Here is a 16,989-nt window from a genome sequence, read left to right as displayed (position 1 = left end):
AAGCCTAACAAAACTCACTGTCCCAAATTTTAGCGAATTCGAGCAGTAATTGCTGATTTTATGGGCCTAAGACCTTAAATTGTGAAATCGGTCTATATACCAGCTATATCGAAATATAGACCGAACTGAACCATATTCAAGACAGACAGATGAACAGACGGTCGGCCATGAATAGATCATCTTAGAATCTAAAGACGATCAAGAATATTTCAATGTGTTGCAAACGTAATGACAAAATTTATATACCTCCTCCTTCGGTGGTGGGTATATTAAAAAAAAATAATTAATTTTAGGAAAAACAAATTTAAGAGTATTTTTATACCCACCACTATAGGATGGAGGATATACCAAAAAGACGCTATAAAGTATATATTTTCTTGATAGTCTTAACCTTCTAAGTGATCTAGCCATGTCCGTCCGCTCGTCTGTTTGTCTGTAATCAATATCACGATAGCATTCAAACGAATGACGTTATCCGCATGAAATTTTTGCACCGATAGCACTTATTAATGTAGGTCGGGACTGCATATCGGTTCAGATTTGGATATACTTTACTTCACTTTGTCTGTTTGCGCTCTTTTATTTTAATCTCTAAAATGATTTCGTGATTTTTGGAACATAGTCCAGCAGGAGATCATATTCAATTCAAAGAATAGCATAGCAAAGAACTTATAAAAGTAAGGCAAGTGTGTGTTGTATTCATAACACTCTGACTGGCATGGTGGATCGCTATTTCTGATACGCTATGTCAACACCTTTGTCAAATTGATTGAGTTTCTCCACATACATACATTATTGAGCCCTGTTTCAAAACAAAAGCGTTCTCTACACCGGAGTTGGATAAGTAGAACACCTTTATCAGTTTGAGTACAAGAAATCGCGATTCATCATGCCAGTCATAGTGTTTTTTGAAAACAGCACACACACATGCCTGACTTTTATAAGTTCTTTGCTATGCTGTTATTTGGTCGAGCTAGAGTATGTTCGAAAAATTGCACAACTAGTGTCATTCGTTTCGATTATGGTGGTACCGAGGTAGATAAAGTCGCTGACTGTTTCAAAGTTTTGGTTCCCAACTCTCCCCATTTTCTTTATCTGTTTGGGTGTAGAAGACTTTGTGGGAGTTGTTACCATTCATGTTGTCTCATCTCCATTCACTGCCAGAACCACTTTCACTGATTCTCTTTCGATACTTTCGCCGAAATTTGGGACAGTGCGTTGTGTTAGGCCCTTCGACAGTTTTTTGCAACTTGGCCGAAATCGGTTCAGATTTGGATATAGCTGTCATATAGACCTATATCTCGATTTAATGTCTTGGCCCCCTAAAAGCCACATTTATAATCCGATTCCGACATCCGTATCGTATATGAATGCCTTTTTAATTGTTTTTACTGATAATTGAATGTTTTTCATCTTCCTCAGCCTTTCTCACCCACGATTCATTTATCGCTCAAGGCGAATTGGAAATTATCGATTTGCGCTACAATGAAATTCGTTCGATTGTTGGTGGAGCCTTCCGTGGTCTGCGTAAAATACGAGAAATAAAACTCTCCGGCAATCGTATAACTAATCTCAACAGTGATGTTTTCGAAGATATGCCCACTTTGCAAAAATTGGATTTATCGGAAAATTTCATACAGAAATTCCCCACAGTGGCCTTGGCGGCCATAGAGCATTTGAAGTCGCTGAATCTATCGTCGAATATGTTGCAGGTAAGAGGAAGATGATGTCAATGATTCTTAAACTTATTTTGTTTTTCTTAACTTAAGCGTTTCGATGCCAGTCATACACAAGTGCTTACATCATTGGAGTCCTTGGATTTAAGCCGTAATAGTATTACCACAATACCATCGGGTACTTTCCGTGACTTGAATGCTTTGAAATATTTGGACTTGAGTTTGAACTCTTTGCGAACGGTAAGTAAAATCTTTGAAGGTAAAGAAACGAAGAATGTCTTAGGGACGGATGGAAAAACAAGGGAAGGGAAAGGCACGAGAAAGTAGGGCATGAAGGACTGCTTGACGTGAAGACATTGGTATTGGTCCAATATAATAACTGAAGTCATTCTCCCTTTATTTTTCCCTTACAGATCGAAGATGATGCCCTAGAGGGTTTGGATAGCCTGCAAACGTTAATCATACGGGACAACAACATCCTACTGGTTCCAGGCAATGCCCTTGGCCGCCTATCCAATTTGAATGCCCTACATTTGGATTTCAATCGTGTGGCTGCCTTGTCTGCTGAAATACTGGGTTCCATTCAGGCTTCAGATATCACCACCCTAACACTTTCACGTAATGTCATACGTGAGTTGCCTTCGGGAAGTTTCCAAATGTTTAGCAATTTGCGTTCGTTGGATTTGTCAGGCAACTCATTGGCTGTCATAACCTCGGATATCTTCCAAGGCTTGGAGACTTCTTTAAATGAACTAAAATTAGGACAAAATCGTCTCACTGGTCTGGGCAATGCACCATTGGCCTTGACTGAACTTAGGAGTCTGGATTTGAGCTACAATAACTTGGCTGAAATACCCAAGAATATTCTGGAGGGCTTAGAGAATCTGCAATATTTGAATTTGAGTGGCAATCATCATTTGTCACCCATACCTGCTGCACTCATAAGACCCTTGGCCCGCTTGCAAATTGTGGACTTTAGCCATTGTGCCATGAAACAGTTGTCAGGGGATTTGTTTGCCACACTGCAGGATTTGAAGCACATCTACTTGAATGACAACAACATACAGGAGATCAATGATGGCTCCTTCATGGATTTGTGGAACATCAGCTCCATTGATTTGTCCAATAATCAGATAACCTCCATACGGCCAGGGGCCTTTGTCAATGTTATGCATTTGAGAAAACTAAATTTGCGGGGAAATCAATTGTCCGCCTTCAAGGGAGAGTTCTTCAATACCGGCACTGGTCTAGAGGAATTGGATATATCCAATAATCATTTGAGCTACCTGTTTCCCTCCTCATTCCGCATACATCCACGCTTGAGGCTTATATTGGCTGCCCACAACAAATTCAGTTTCTTCCCTGCCGAATTGATATCCAGCCTTCAGTATTTGGAACATGTGGACCTGTCCCACAATCAGTTGAAGACCATAGAGGAATTGGATTTTGCCCGTTTGCCACGTCTGCGGGTGCTAAAGGTGGCCCACAACCAATTGGATATGCTGAGTGAAATGGCCTTCCACAATACCACCCAACTGCAGGTTTTGGATTTCTCCCACAACAGCTTGGATCGCATAGGTGAGCGCACTTTTGAGGGCCTCATACGCTTGGAGTCTTTAAATCTGGAGAACAACAAACTAAACGAACTGGCCGATGGCATTTTCGAGAGGTCCAAAGTCCAACTGCTGGAGAGCATTAACTTGGCAGGTAATGACTTCGAATATGCTCCCCTCAAGGCCTTGCAGAGGCAATACTTCTTTGTGTCCTCGGTGGATTTGAGTCACAACAAGATCACCTCCATACCCAGCGATGACAACATCATGGTGAATATTAAGACCTTGGATCTGTCCTTTAACCCCTTGACCCAGGATGCCGTTAGCCACATCCTCAATGAACCCAAAACTGTTAGGGAATTAAATCTGGCCGGCACTGGCATTCAACATTTGGATGCCTTGGAGACACCCTTCCTGCAATATTTGAATTTATCACACAACAAATTGAAGACCATAGAGCCCCGCGTATTCGAACGCACCACTCTGTTGGAGAATCTGGATTTGAGCAGCAACCTTTTGGAGAATTTGACTGATTTGTCCTCAGCCTGGCCAAAACTGCAGGTGCTACAAACCCTGGATTTATCGAACAACAGTTTTGAAATCATCTCCCAGGGAGATTTTGGAAAATTGCTGGCCCTGCGCTCACTTAAGCTCAACGATATGGCCAAGTGTACTCGCCTGGAGAAGAATGCTTTTAGGGATTTACCAAATCTCTCTTCTCTGGAGGCCTACAATTTGCCCTCTGTGGGTTATTTGGATCTGCAAGGCATTATGGAGCTACTGCCAGGTCTGGAAATGCTCGATGTGGAGGTTAAGGATACTGCCTTGGGCAGTGAGCAAATACAACCTGCCAAACATCCCCGTTTGAGGTCCATTGGCCTGAGAGGAGATCGTTTGAAAACTATATCCTCGGGAACTTTGGCCGGCCTCAAGGGCGGTGACCTTACGGTGAAACTGCAAAATACCTCTCTCACATCTCTGCCGCCAGCTTTGTTATTCCCGGTGCCTCGATCCTCACAATTAACGCTGGACATTGAAGGTTCCAAGGTGGGAGTGCTAATGCCTCAATTCCTCAATGCCTTGGAAGATCGCCGCTCTAGTCTGCAATTGAAGGGTCTCTCCTCCAATCCCATACACTGTGACTGCAATGCCCGTGCCTTGCGCCGTTGGCTGCCCAATTCCCATATGACCGATTTGACCTGTCGCTCCCCTGAATATCTGGCCGGCAAGAAACTCATAGAGGTGGGTGATGATGAGCTCACCTGTGATCCACGCAAAATGACCTCTACCACGGCGCGCAGCACTTCCACACAAATTTTGAAATCTTCCTCGCGTTTGGTGACTCGCCCTACCATGACCACCACCGAAGAACCTCCCATGATTATATGGAGCATGGAACCCACTCAAGCACCACCCATGAAGATTAAGACCAAGGCTCCCCTAATGAAAGCTCCCATAATGACCAACGATGACACTCTGATTATAGGCATTGTGGGTGGAGTGGTGGCCTTCATAGCCATTTTGATTATCATCATTTGCATAGTACGCTTGCGCATGAGCAATGCCGACTATCACAATGCTCCCGCCATGATTGGTATACCCCCCATGCCCATAGGTCCGGGTAGTGTGCCACTCAGCTATAAGGGAGCTCCTGCGGCAGCAGCAGCCGCTTTATATGCTGTGCCCCCCTATGCTACTCAAAACTATGCCACCCTGCCGCATAAAACCGCCTCCATACATCAGTCCACACAAAGTTTGTCACAACGTCAACAACAGCAGCAGCAACACCAACAACAACAGCAGCAGCAGCAACAACAAACCTATTCATCAAGAATGTCCTATTTCGGGGGTTCAACACCGCAACATCAGCAGGCATCTTCGAATCTATCGAACAATCAACCCTATATAATTTATTCAGATGATAAAGCTTACAGATAAGCTTTTTCAAGCAATTTAGTTTATATTATGTAGCAGGAAGGAGAGTAATGTATTTTTTTTGAAAATTTATAGGAAATAATTTAAATTTTTGGCTGAGCTTTAAATGGGTCGCGTAATATTAGGAAACTTAGGAGAATGTTAGAGAAGCAAAAATTATAGCTTAAAGCTTAGAAAAGCTTAATGGAAATTAGATGAAAGCTTTACGGTTAAGAAGAACTTAATTTTAAATGGCAAAAAGAAAGTAAATGTTTGAAAAGAAAAAAAAAACGAACATTTTAATGAAAGCTTAAAGCTCAGATTCAGTCTAGCTAGAAAAATCTTCCTTGAAGTGAGTAGATTTCAGTTTAAAAGAAAGCTTTTTGAAACTTTAAGAGAATGAAAGCAAACAACAACGAAAGCTTAAAGCTCAAATTAAGCTAACTGGAATTGATTCAAAAGCTTTAAGATGACTATGAAGCTTAGTTTTTCTTTATATAAAAAGAAACAAGTAAAAGAGTGCTAAGTTCGGCCCAGCCGAATCTTTGGCCGATATGTTTTTATAGACAAACAAGGGATAATGGATAAGAATTGCTATGCTATTTCAGCTATACCAAGTTATGGACCTTTGGGCCATACATGATGTGGCTGTTGTGAAAAATTGCGCCCTATATTGGCTCAAGAAAAAAAATGGGGGATCTGTTTATATGGGGGCTATATCAGGCTATGGACTGATTTGAGTCATACTTGGCGCAGTTGTTGATAATTGCGCCCTCTAGTGGCTGAAGAAGTCAATATCCGAGATTGGTTTTTATGGGAGCGGTATCAGGTTGTGAACCGCTTTGAACCATGCTTGGCGCAGTTGTTAGAAATTAGAAGAAAACACTTGAAGCAAAATTTTAACCAAATCGAATAATAATTGTGCCCTCTAGGGCTCAAGAAGTCAAGATCCGAGATAGGTTTATGTGGAAGCTATAACCTATCTTGGCACAACAACTTGGCACAGTTGTTGGTGGTCAAACCAAAACATTTCGTTCAGCCAAATTGGGGCTCAAGAAATCAACATCCGAGATAGGTTTATGTGGAAGCTATATCAGGTTATGAACCGATTTGTACCATACTTGGCACAGTTGTTGATGCTCAAACCAAAACACTTCATGCAAAATTCTTCAAAACACTTCATGCAAAATTTTAGCCAAATCGGTTAATAATTACACCCTCTAGCGGCTCAAGAAGTCAACATCGGAGATCGGTATATAAGGGAGCTATATCAGGTTATGGATCTACTAAGACCACACTAGGCGCAGTTGTTGATGGTCAAACCAAAACACTTCATGCAAAATTTCAGCCAAATCGAATAATAATAGCGCCCTCTAGCGGCTTAAGAAGTTAAGATCCATGAACGGTTTATACGGGACCTAAGTCAGGTTATGAACCGACTGTGATCATACTTGACCACACTTGGCGCAGTTGTTGATGGTCAAACCAAAACACTTTGTGCAAAATTTCAGCCAAATCGAATAATAATTTCACTCTCTAGTGGCTCAAGAAGTCAAGATACGTGAACTGTTTATACGGGACCTAAGTCAGGTTATGACCCGATTGTAATTTAGCCCTGAAAAGCCTCAAGTTTCATCTGATTTGGCTGAAATTAGGAACAAAGACTTGGGTTATTATTTTCAACATTCATGCCAATTATAAACCGAATCGGTCCATAAACAGATATAGCCCCCATATAAATCCTTCCCGGGATTTGACTTCTTGAGCCCTTAGAAGCGTAAAATTTCTTCCGGTTTGATTGAAATTTGGATCAAAGACTTGAATTATGACTCGCAACATCCATGCCATGTATGATCCGTATATAAACCGACTCCCGGGTTTGACTTCTTGAGACCCTAGAAGCTTTGATACCTTAGAAGCCTTGAGGCCTTAGAACCCAAAAACCTTTCTTATGACTTACATCATTAGTTCCAAGTTTTATCCGAATCGGTCAATATGGTGGTATAGGTCCCCCTAAGTACCAATGTAACACCCAAAAGGAAGAGAGATAGACCCATTGATAAGTATACCGATCGACTCAGAATCACTTTCTGATTCGATTTAGCTATGTCCGTCTGTCTGACTGTCTGTCTGTCCGTCTGTCCATGTTAATTTGTATACAAACACAGGTCGCAATTTTCATCCGATCGTCTTCAAATTTGGTATGGGCGTGTCTTTCGGCCTAGAGACGAAGCCTATTGAAATTGAAAAAATCGGTACAGATTTGGATATAGCTGCCATATATATGTTCGCCCGATTTTCAGTAATACTGCAATAAAATGGTCATTTGTTAACCGTTTTTCTCGAAATTTGGTATGAGCGTGTTTTTCAGCCTAGATACGAAGCCTATTGAAAATGGAAAAAGTCAGTTCAGATTTGGATATAGCTCCCATATATATGTTCGTCCGATTTGCAGTAATACTGCAATAATATGGTCATTTGTAAACCGATTTTCTCGAAATTTGGCAGGAACGAATTTTTTATGACTTCCGACATTACAGGTGAATTTCATAGGAATCGGTTCAGATTTGGATATAGCTCCCATATATATGTTCGTCCGATTTGCATTAATAATGCAATAAAATGGTCATTTGATACAGGTCGCAATTTTCATCAGATCGTCTTCAAATTTGGTATGGGCGTGTACTTCGGCCTAGAGACGAAGCCTGTCTGTCTGACTGTCTGTCTGTCTGACTGTCTGTCTGTCCGTCTGTCCATGTTAATTTGTATACAAACACAGGTCGCAATTTTCATCCGATCGTCTTCAAATTTGGTATGGGCGTGTCTTTCGGCCTAGAGACGAAGCCTATTGAAATTGAAAAAATCGGTACAGATTTGGATATAGCTGCCATATATATGTTCGCCCGATTTTCAGTAATACTGCAATAAAATGGTCATTTGTTAACCGTTTTTCTCGAAATTTGGTATGAGCGTGTTTTTCAGCCTAGATACGAAGCCTATTGAAAATGGAAAAAGTCGGTTCAGATTTGGATATAGCTCCCATATATATGTTCGTCCGATTTGCAGTAATACTGCAATAATATGGTCATTTGTAAACCGATTTTCTCGAAATTTGGCAGGAACGAATTTTTTATGACTTCCGACATTACAGGTGAATTTCATAGGAATCGGTTCAGATTTGGATATAGCTCCCATATATATGTTCGTCCGATTTGCATTAATAATGCAATAAAATGGTAATTTGATACAGGTCGCAATTTTCATCCGATCGTCTTCAAATTTGGTATGGGCGTGTACTTCGGCCTAGAGACGAAATTGGAAAAAATCAAATTTGGTATGGGCGTGTACTTCGGCCTAGAGACGAAATTGGAAAAAATCGGTCCAGATTTGGATATAGCTCCCATATATATGTTCGTCCGATTTGCAGTAATAATGCAATAAAATGGTCATTTGTTAACCGATTCTCTCGAGATTTCGCAGGAAGGATTTTCTAATGACTCTCGACATTACTGGTTAATTTCAGGGAAATCGGTTCAGTATGAGTTATATCTCCCATATATATGATCATCAGATTTTTGGTAATTTGCAATAATGTTACATTTGTCAACCGTAGTTATTACAGTTTGAATCAAAATGCTTCAGAATTGGATGTAGCTTCCACATTGTACTTATAGGGTAGGGTATTATACAGTCGGCACCGCCCGACTTTTGCCTTACTGGTTTTATTATAACCAAGCTTTTGGAAAAAAATATTTTTTTAAACCTTTTAGAGGTAATAATTTTAGAAGTGCGTATGTTGTGCATATCCGTTTAAGTCTAACCCTGAATACACCCAGAGCGAAGTTAATACCAAACGTGCTCATTTCAGTACCTTACGGTATTGATAGTAAAGCAACAACATATGGTACAAAAACAATGCCGGAAGTTATGGATGAACCATAAAATGATTAATACCTTTTGGTACTAACCTTATTACCGAACTGCCATTGGTTTTAATACCAATCTGTTATTGTTTTTTTTTTTGATACTGAATGGTATTAAAAATTTTTGCCGGTGGCGTGAACAAAATAATACCAAGCGGTATTGGCAAAGTACCGTAATTTTGCTATCAGTGTATAGGAAAATTTGACCTATAAAGAGACATATTGAAATTCTTTTATTATTTCAATCAGATGAGCGCATAGTTACCACTTACTTTAGGGCAGTAGCAATATAATAGCAATACAATATGCAAAGATAGTGTATATCAATTGCGCCTTTTGAATGCCAGATGGCGTTAGTAAAGTGGACTTCATCTTTCAGATATATTATATTGGGTTGCCCAAAAAGTAATTGCGGATTTAATAAATTAAAAATTGCATTTTTAATAAAACTTTGAATGAACTTTAATCAAATATACTTTTTTTACACTTTTTTCTAAAGCAAGCTAAAAGTAACAGCTGATAACTGACAGAAGAAAGAATGCGATTGCAGAGTCACAAGCCGTTGAAAAAAATTTTCAACGCCGACTATATGAAAAATCCGCAATTAATTTTTGGGCAACCCAATAGTTACATGAAATGGTCTACAAATGTTCAAAATAGACGCAATCTTTTTAGCGTTTTTTTTTCAAAATTTAATATTTATGTCATGAATTTCTAAACAACAATTGAAGCATTTGCTATATAGCAAACAATTTTTGCCAATTTTAGGCGTTATTTTTTGTTTAAAGCATTTATATAACAGTAGCAGTTATTTTGTCTGCTGTTATTTAAAATCTTTCAAAAGTTAGCAAATTGTAGAAAAGTGGAAAAAAATTTGCTTTATATGCTTGTAAAATTTAAAGAAAAGATGGAATGTAAAGATTTTTGAAATATTTATGGCATTTTGGAGCTTTTTTTTAATTGTTTACCATTTGAAAACAACAGAAAATGTTTGCTGTATTAGCAAAAAAACTGCTGTTGTCCCATTTTCAGCAGACTTTCTGCTGTTATAGCAAACATTTTTGTTCTTTTTACTACCAAATTTCTCTGAGTTTTCATATACCTAAGGCACTGGCAATATTTTTGCCATCTAAGATATACCACATAACTTGGTCAAATCCAGAAGACTTCTTCCCACATCGGTAGGGTATATTCGAGTCCCATTCCTTTTCTGTACCAACCCTGACCAAAAAATTACGGGAGTTTAAGCTTTCAAACATTCTAACGCCGTCACCAGATAAAGTTCTATATAAATTAAGCGAGTGTTAACATTCTCACATCAGTCAGTCAATTATTTGGCGTAATATTTACGCTGATGACATTTTCATAAAAATTAAATTTAAAACAAAATTCTCTTCAAAGGCAAAGTGAACAACGAGATTTTTTAGTTTTCAAAATTGTTTTTGTTTTTCTTTTAAATTTAGAACTATTAAAAGACTCAGTCGATTTTTGTAAATAATCTAAGCTATAGTAAAAATAAATAACACAAATAAATTTAAACAAAAAAAAAATAAAAACTTGTAAGCAAAAAAGTCAATATATAAAGAACAGAAAATATTTAAAAGTAAATTAACTAAAAAAAATAAAAAATGCCTAATTAAATAAAAATAAATAATTGAGATTAGCATAGACAACAACCTTATTTCAATATTAAAGACCCTAATGGTAGGTTTCGTGAAATTAATTTCACACTAAAAAGTAAAAGGATCGATTACAACGAATTAAAAAATATCATATTGCAAACAGTATGCTGAAAAGCATTCAGTCTGCTGAAAAGCATACCGTATGCTGAAAAGCATTCTTGTTTGCAGAAAATCAAGTTTTAGCAAACAAAAATCACATTATTTTAATAAATTTTGTATAAGTTAGCGCATATTATTATTTATCACATAAGCCTATTTTAAGTCATATGATATGGTGGTGAAAATCATAATCGTATCGTACCTAAGCAATGTAAAGAAATTCTAAAACAAAGTAATGTGCAAATAGTTAAGTACAATACAAATATATTTAATAAAATAAATTTTAATTTAAACATTTAATAAAATCCATTTTTTTGCCCAAACCCACATTTAAGTTCAAATGGCATTTAGGTTAGGTTAGGTTGAAAAGAGGGTGCGGATGTTAATCCGCCCCATGCCACTATGGACATGGTTCATGTCTGGTATTGTGTCCCCACCCAAGTGCCTGGAGTGTGCCGCTGGCAGCTGTGCCTCGCACTCGACCTCAAGCTTCATCTCAGGTATCCGATTGGAGACCTCTTACCCTCCTCCCAGGTTTCCTATCTTCGCCTCGATTATACCGCGATGTTATGAGCTGCTCCCATCCTCAATCTAACTATCCTCGGATTTAGGCCCTATTTCCAGCATACATAGTGCCCAACACCTGTGAGCCTTCTAAGTACGCTCCTTAATGTACTAAATTTCCCATGAACATTCCATTTAGGAGCAAGCAATACTTCTCTCATATCAATGAAAGCAGTCCGATTAATATTTTATGGCTGTTAATCCGCCCCATGCCACTATGGACATGGTTCATGTCTGATATTGTGTCCCCATCCAAGTGCCTAGAGTGTGGCACTGGCAGCTGTGCCTCGCACTCGACCTCAAGCTTCATCTCAGGTATCCGATTGGAGACCTCTTACCCTCCTCCCTGGTTTTCTATATTCGCCTCGATTATACCGCTATGGTAAGAGCTCCTCAATCCAATCTCCCATTGCCTTAAGTCTCATAGTCGCAGTGGCTGCCTCACACTTAATCTGTATGTCAATGGGTCGGATATCTAGAATAGTCTCCAGTGCCCTAGTGGGTGTGATCCTCATCGATGCGCCTATGCCAAGACAACATGTTATCTGAATCTGTTGTAGGGTATTACTAGCCGAACCGGGCCTGTTTCGCTGCGCCTTCTTTTACTCTCTAATATCTTTTTAGGGTGGGGACACTTCGCCCTGAATGCGAATATCGAATTCGTGCCATTGTAGCCCATGACGCTGAACGCGTTTGAATCTTGGCGAGAACATCGAACAAAGCGGCGTTTATCCCCTCTTAATGTTGGAGACATTTGCGAGGTACAATGCCCTGCATGGTCATTTAAAAAATTTTTCCCAAAGAGGTGTCGCACTGCGGGACGCCGTTCAGACTCGGCTATAGAAAAGGTCCCTTATCATCGAGTTTAATTTTTAATCGGAAATCACTCATTGATGTGTTAGAATGTGCCCCTTCTCGATTCCTGGTGATAATGTTCTTCCTAAGGGTAATGTTCTCCTTAGGGAGGGATGGCACCTCAGACATTTCGACTCAAATAGGATATCAAATTCGTGCTGCACTTTTAAATCCCTTTAATTTGAGCCCCATATTGCCATGGCCGGTAAATATGAACCGTTTAGAGGGTGTTTTGGAGCTGGGGCGTCCACCGGCACGTTTTACTGAAAATAGATATCAAATTCGTTCTTTATTCCCAACAGAATGTTCAGTTTAGGGGGTGCTAAAGGGCGTACCCCAAAACACTTGGCTCCAAAATTGAATATCAAATTCGTTTTCTACTCTCAAAAAGCTTTCATTTGAGTTCAATATAAACACAATGGGTCAAATAACCCAGTTGACGTATGTTTAGGAGGAAAAGCGCCACCTAAACTTGAATGTCATATTCGTAATCTACTCCCTAGTACCTTTCATCTGAGTCCCATATAGCCATGGTCGGCTAATATGCCCATTTGGGGGTATTTGGGGGTGGGCGACCTCCCATTACTTGGACCTAATGTTTTATGCCATATTTATAATCTACTGCCTAATACTTTTCATTTGAGTCCCATATTTACATGAACTTCGAATATATCTGTTTAGAGGAGTTTTGGGGTTGGGGGCCCGCTGGGTACTTGGAACCAAATTTTAATACCATATTCGTTTTCTGGTCTTCAATACCTTTCATTTGATACCCATGCCTATCGGACCACTTTCCGATATGGGTGGCGTTTTTGGGGTAAGGGGGAGGGTCCGCCTCCACCCAATATCTAAAAAGCCTATGTTTCCTTCTAGACAAACGTACACAATCGCTGAACATTTTAAGAAAATCGGTTCTTAATGGCGTTTATGAGGTGTGGCGTGACCCCCTATACTTCGATCTGATTTTGCATGCCAGATTCGAAATCTACTCCCGAATACCTTTCATTTGAGCCCCATATTGAAATGAACGTTCGATATGTCTGTTTGGGGGAGTTTTGGGGCTGGGGCGGCTCGATGGGTACTTATACTCAAATTTTTATACCATATTCGTATTATACTCTTCAATACCTTTCATTTGATACCTATATTGTCCCGATTGGTCCCCTTTTGATTTTGGGTTGTGTTTTCGGCATAAGGGGGAAGGTCCGTCCCCCTTCCGATACCGAAAATTTATATAGCCCATGTTTCCTTCCAGACCAACCTACACAATATGCGAACATTTCGAGAAAATCGGTTCTGCCGTTTTTCAGTTCCATACATCCGTGATTGGCTAGTGTGCCCATTTTGGGGGTTTTGTGGGGGTGGGGTGACCCCCTGAACTTCGACATGAATTTGTATGCCAGGTTAGTTATCTACTCCTGCACACTTTTCATTTCATACCCATATTGTCCTTCTCGATCCACTTTTGATTTTGGCTGATGTTTTTGGGTTAACGGTGGAGGGTACGCCCCCTTCCGTTACTAATAAATTATAAAGCCTAATCCTACTTCCTGACCATATTTGTAATCTACTTCTGTTGAAATCACGCTACAGTCTTTAAAAATAGAGATATTGGACGGAAACTTTTCACAGATTCTTTTTTTTGCCCATAAGCAGGTTAAGTTTGAAGATGGGCTATATCGGACTATATCTTGGTATAGCCCCCATATAGATCGATCCGCCGATTAAGGGTCTTAGGCCCATAAAAGACGCATTTATTATCCGATTTTCCTGACATTTGGGACAGTGAGTTGTGTCAGGACTTTCGATATTCTTCTTCAATTTTGCTGACATTTGGGACAGTGAGCTGTGTTTGACTCTTCGACAACTTTCTGCAATTTGGCCCAGATCTCATATAGACCGATCTCTCGATTTAAGGTCTTGGGCCCATAAAAGATATAGGGGCATAAATTATGCATTTTTCTCCGGATTATGACGAATGGTAGTTTACATATATACCCGAGGTGGTGGGTATCCAAAGTTCGGCCCGGCCGAATTTAACGCCTTTTTACTTGCTCTACATTGCATTCCTCCACACTACTGTGGCGTAAGTATTGTTCTAGTCGCGCTCCTGTAGAGCCAATGGACTATCCTCAGAACATCCCATGAACATTCCATTTAGGAACAGGGGATACTTCTCTCATATCAATGAGTGCAGTCCGATTAATATTTTGAGCTCAATGATATGGGGCCTCCTTTTTTATGCCGAGTCCAAACGGCGTGCCGCATAGCGACACCACTTGGTAGAGAAGTTTTAACATGGCAGGATACCTCACAAATGCAGCCAGAATTAGTAAGGGTAAAACCATCGCTGATAATTTGTTCTTTTGTTCGCGCCGGGATTTGATCCCAAACGCGGGCATGCTAACCTCTGCGCCACGGTGGCCTCCAATGAATGTGCCACTTCCAATTCAGTTTCCTGTCCAAGATCACACCTAAGTATTTGACCTTGTCAGATATCGAAATCGTTTCGTTGAGGAAACGTGGTGCGTTAAATTGGCCCACCTTCGTCTTCCTCGCCGTGAACAGGCATATTTCCGTCTTCTCTGGGTTAACATTGAGACCTCTGGGTCTAGCCCAATCATATGCCATATGCAAGACCCTTTCGGCCCTTCAGCATAACTGGTTCGGATCCTCATCCCTTAGAAGTATTATAACATCGTCTGCATAGCAGGCGGGTTCAAATCCCTCCTCAGTCAGCATCCGTAATAGGTCATATATGATGATGAGGCGGGTTCAAATTCCTCCTCAGTCAGCATCCGTAATAGGTCATATAAAGGGTGATTTTTTTGAGGTTAGGATTTTCATGCATTAGTATTTGACAGATCACGTGGGATTTCAGACATGGTGTCAAAGAGAAAGATGCTCAGTATGCTTTGACATTTGATCATGAATAGACTTACTAACGAGCAACGCTTGCAAATCATTGAATTTTATTACCAAAATCAGTGTTCGGTTCGAAATGTGTTCATTCACCGTTGCGTTGCGTCCAACAGCATCTTTGAAAAAATACGGTCCAATGATTCCACCAGCGTACAAACCACACCCAACAGTGCATTTTTCGGGATGCATGGGCAGTTCTTGAACGGCTTCTGGTTGCTCTTCACTCCAAATGCGGCAATTTTGCTTATTTACGTAGCCATTCAACCAGAAATGAGCCTCATCGCTGAACAAAATTTGTCAAAATTTGAACACATTTCGAACCGAACACTGATTTTGGTAATAAAATTCAATGATTTGCAAGCGTTGCTCGTTAGTAAGCAGGATTCACTAATAGAAGGTTAGGTCACATGCAAAAACATAAAGTGGATAGGCCCCATAAACATCATTAAGGATGTCAAATCTGACGATTGAAAATGTCATCATATAGGAGAAAACGTAAACAAAGAATGAATGTAAAAAGAGAACAAGTTGACATCCTCAATGCCAAGTACTGTCAAATATTAAAAAAAAGTATATCAGCTGATCGCTTGGCTTAACCTTATTCAGTGAATCCTGGTTAGTAAGTCTATTCATGATGAAATGTCAAAGCATACTGAGCATCTTTCTCTTTGACACCATGTCTGAAATCCCACGTGATCTGTCAAATACTAATGCATGAAAATCCTAACCTCAAAAAAATCACCCTTTATGATGATCACCCATGGGAGTGGCGATAGAATGTCCCCCTGCGGCGCGCGTTGTGCCACTTTCTCTTTTATATTTATGCCACGGGACACACAATTTATCCACCTGTTCCTTAGCATATGGCTTATCCAGTCTCTAAGGACCGGGTCCACCGGGTACTGGTCTAAGGATTGGATCATTATTTCGGTCCACAAATTGTTAAAAGCCCCCTCGATGTCAACGCATACCGCCAGGGTGTACGCTTTGGCATCGAAGGATTCTTTAATTCTATGCGCAACCTCGTGCAGGGCAGTCTCCACCGACCTTCCCTAGACATAGGCATGCTGTTTGTATTCGAGCAGTTCGCTGGATGTCCTACTCTTTATCATGGTATCCACGATATGTTCCCTGGGTTTGAGTAGACGTAGGACGTAAGGCTTATAGGTCGTAGGCCTTTGGTATCGCATAAATTGCCTTTCCGGGCTTGGGTATAAGTACCACACTTGCCTCCTGCCAGGCTTTCAGAGCAAGTCCCAGACACGGCTGTGACAATATTGGCGAGGTGGGGTGCCAGATAGTTTGTCTCCTTTCGGAAATATTCCATCAGGTCCGGGTGACTTAAATGGTTTGAAGCTTCTTAAGGAAGCTTCCACTTATAATTATAAACCTTCGATCAACATCATTATTCCAAGATTCCGGTGTCTCCGTGAGTCTTGTCGTATGCTGTGAATAATTGGTTTTCATCAAAAGCCTCAACATGTCCTCCGTAGTCTCTGCTCTCACTCCCGTGTCGTCTACTAAAGTTTCAGTTTAGGACATTGATTTTTGAGAGCAACCTTTTTATCAATCCCATCAATTTTGTATCATTCAGTGTACGTGTTGGTCTTTCTTCGTCATGGGAGAGGTGCAACCTGAAGTGGCTTCTCCGCACGCTTCTGTTCCGTGCCGGGATTGAAAGGAACCCCGTATCCTCGTTCTGTTCGGTTTGCCAGAACCGCCTCCATCATCGGTCAGTGACGGGGAGGTGTAGCCGATGCATGGAGTGGGTACATTTTCGATCTTGCTCTGATCTGTTGCA

The 16,989-nt window shown here is 40.3% G+C and overlaps 1 protein-coding gene across 1 annotated transcript in view; it reads left to right on the top strand.

Annotated features, from left to right (window-relative positions):
* LOC106085261 (protein artichoke) overlaps positions 1–5,389 on the top strand; it is a 65,689-nt gene extending 60,300 nt beyond the window's left edge. Inside the window, exons 7-9 of the mRNA XM_059361396.1 lie at positions 1,423–1,712; positions 1,770–1,916; positions 2,090–5,389. Coding sequence (XP_059217379.1) covers positions 1,423–1,712; positions 1,770–1,916; positions 2,090–5,167 — 3,515 coding nt within the window. The 3' untranslated portion in view covers positions 5,168–5,389. The remainder of the gene's footprint in view (positions 1–1,422; positions 1,713–1,769; positions 1,917–2,089) is intronic.
* Positions 5,390–16,989: the final 11,600 nt, after the last annotated feature.

Source organism: Stomoxys calcitrans, chromosome 2 (assembly GCF_963082655.1).
Source record: "Stomoxys calcitrans chromosome 2, idStoCalc2.1, whole genome shotgun sequence".
Classification (NCBI taxonomy): Eukaryota; Metazoa; Arthropoda; class Insecta; order Diptera; family Muscidae; genus Stomoxys; species Stomoxys calcitrans.
This window is presented reverse-complemented; position numbering and strand designations above follow the sequence as displayed.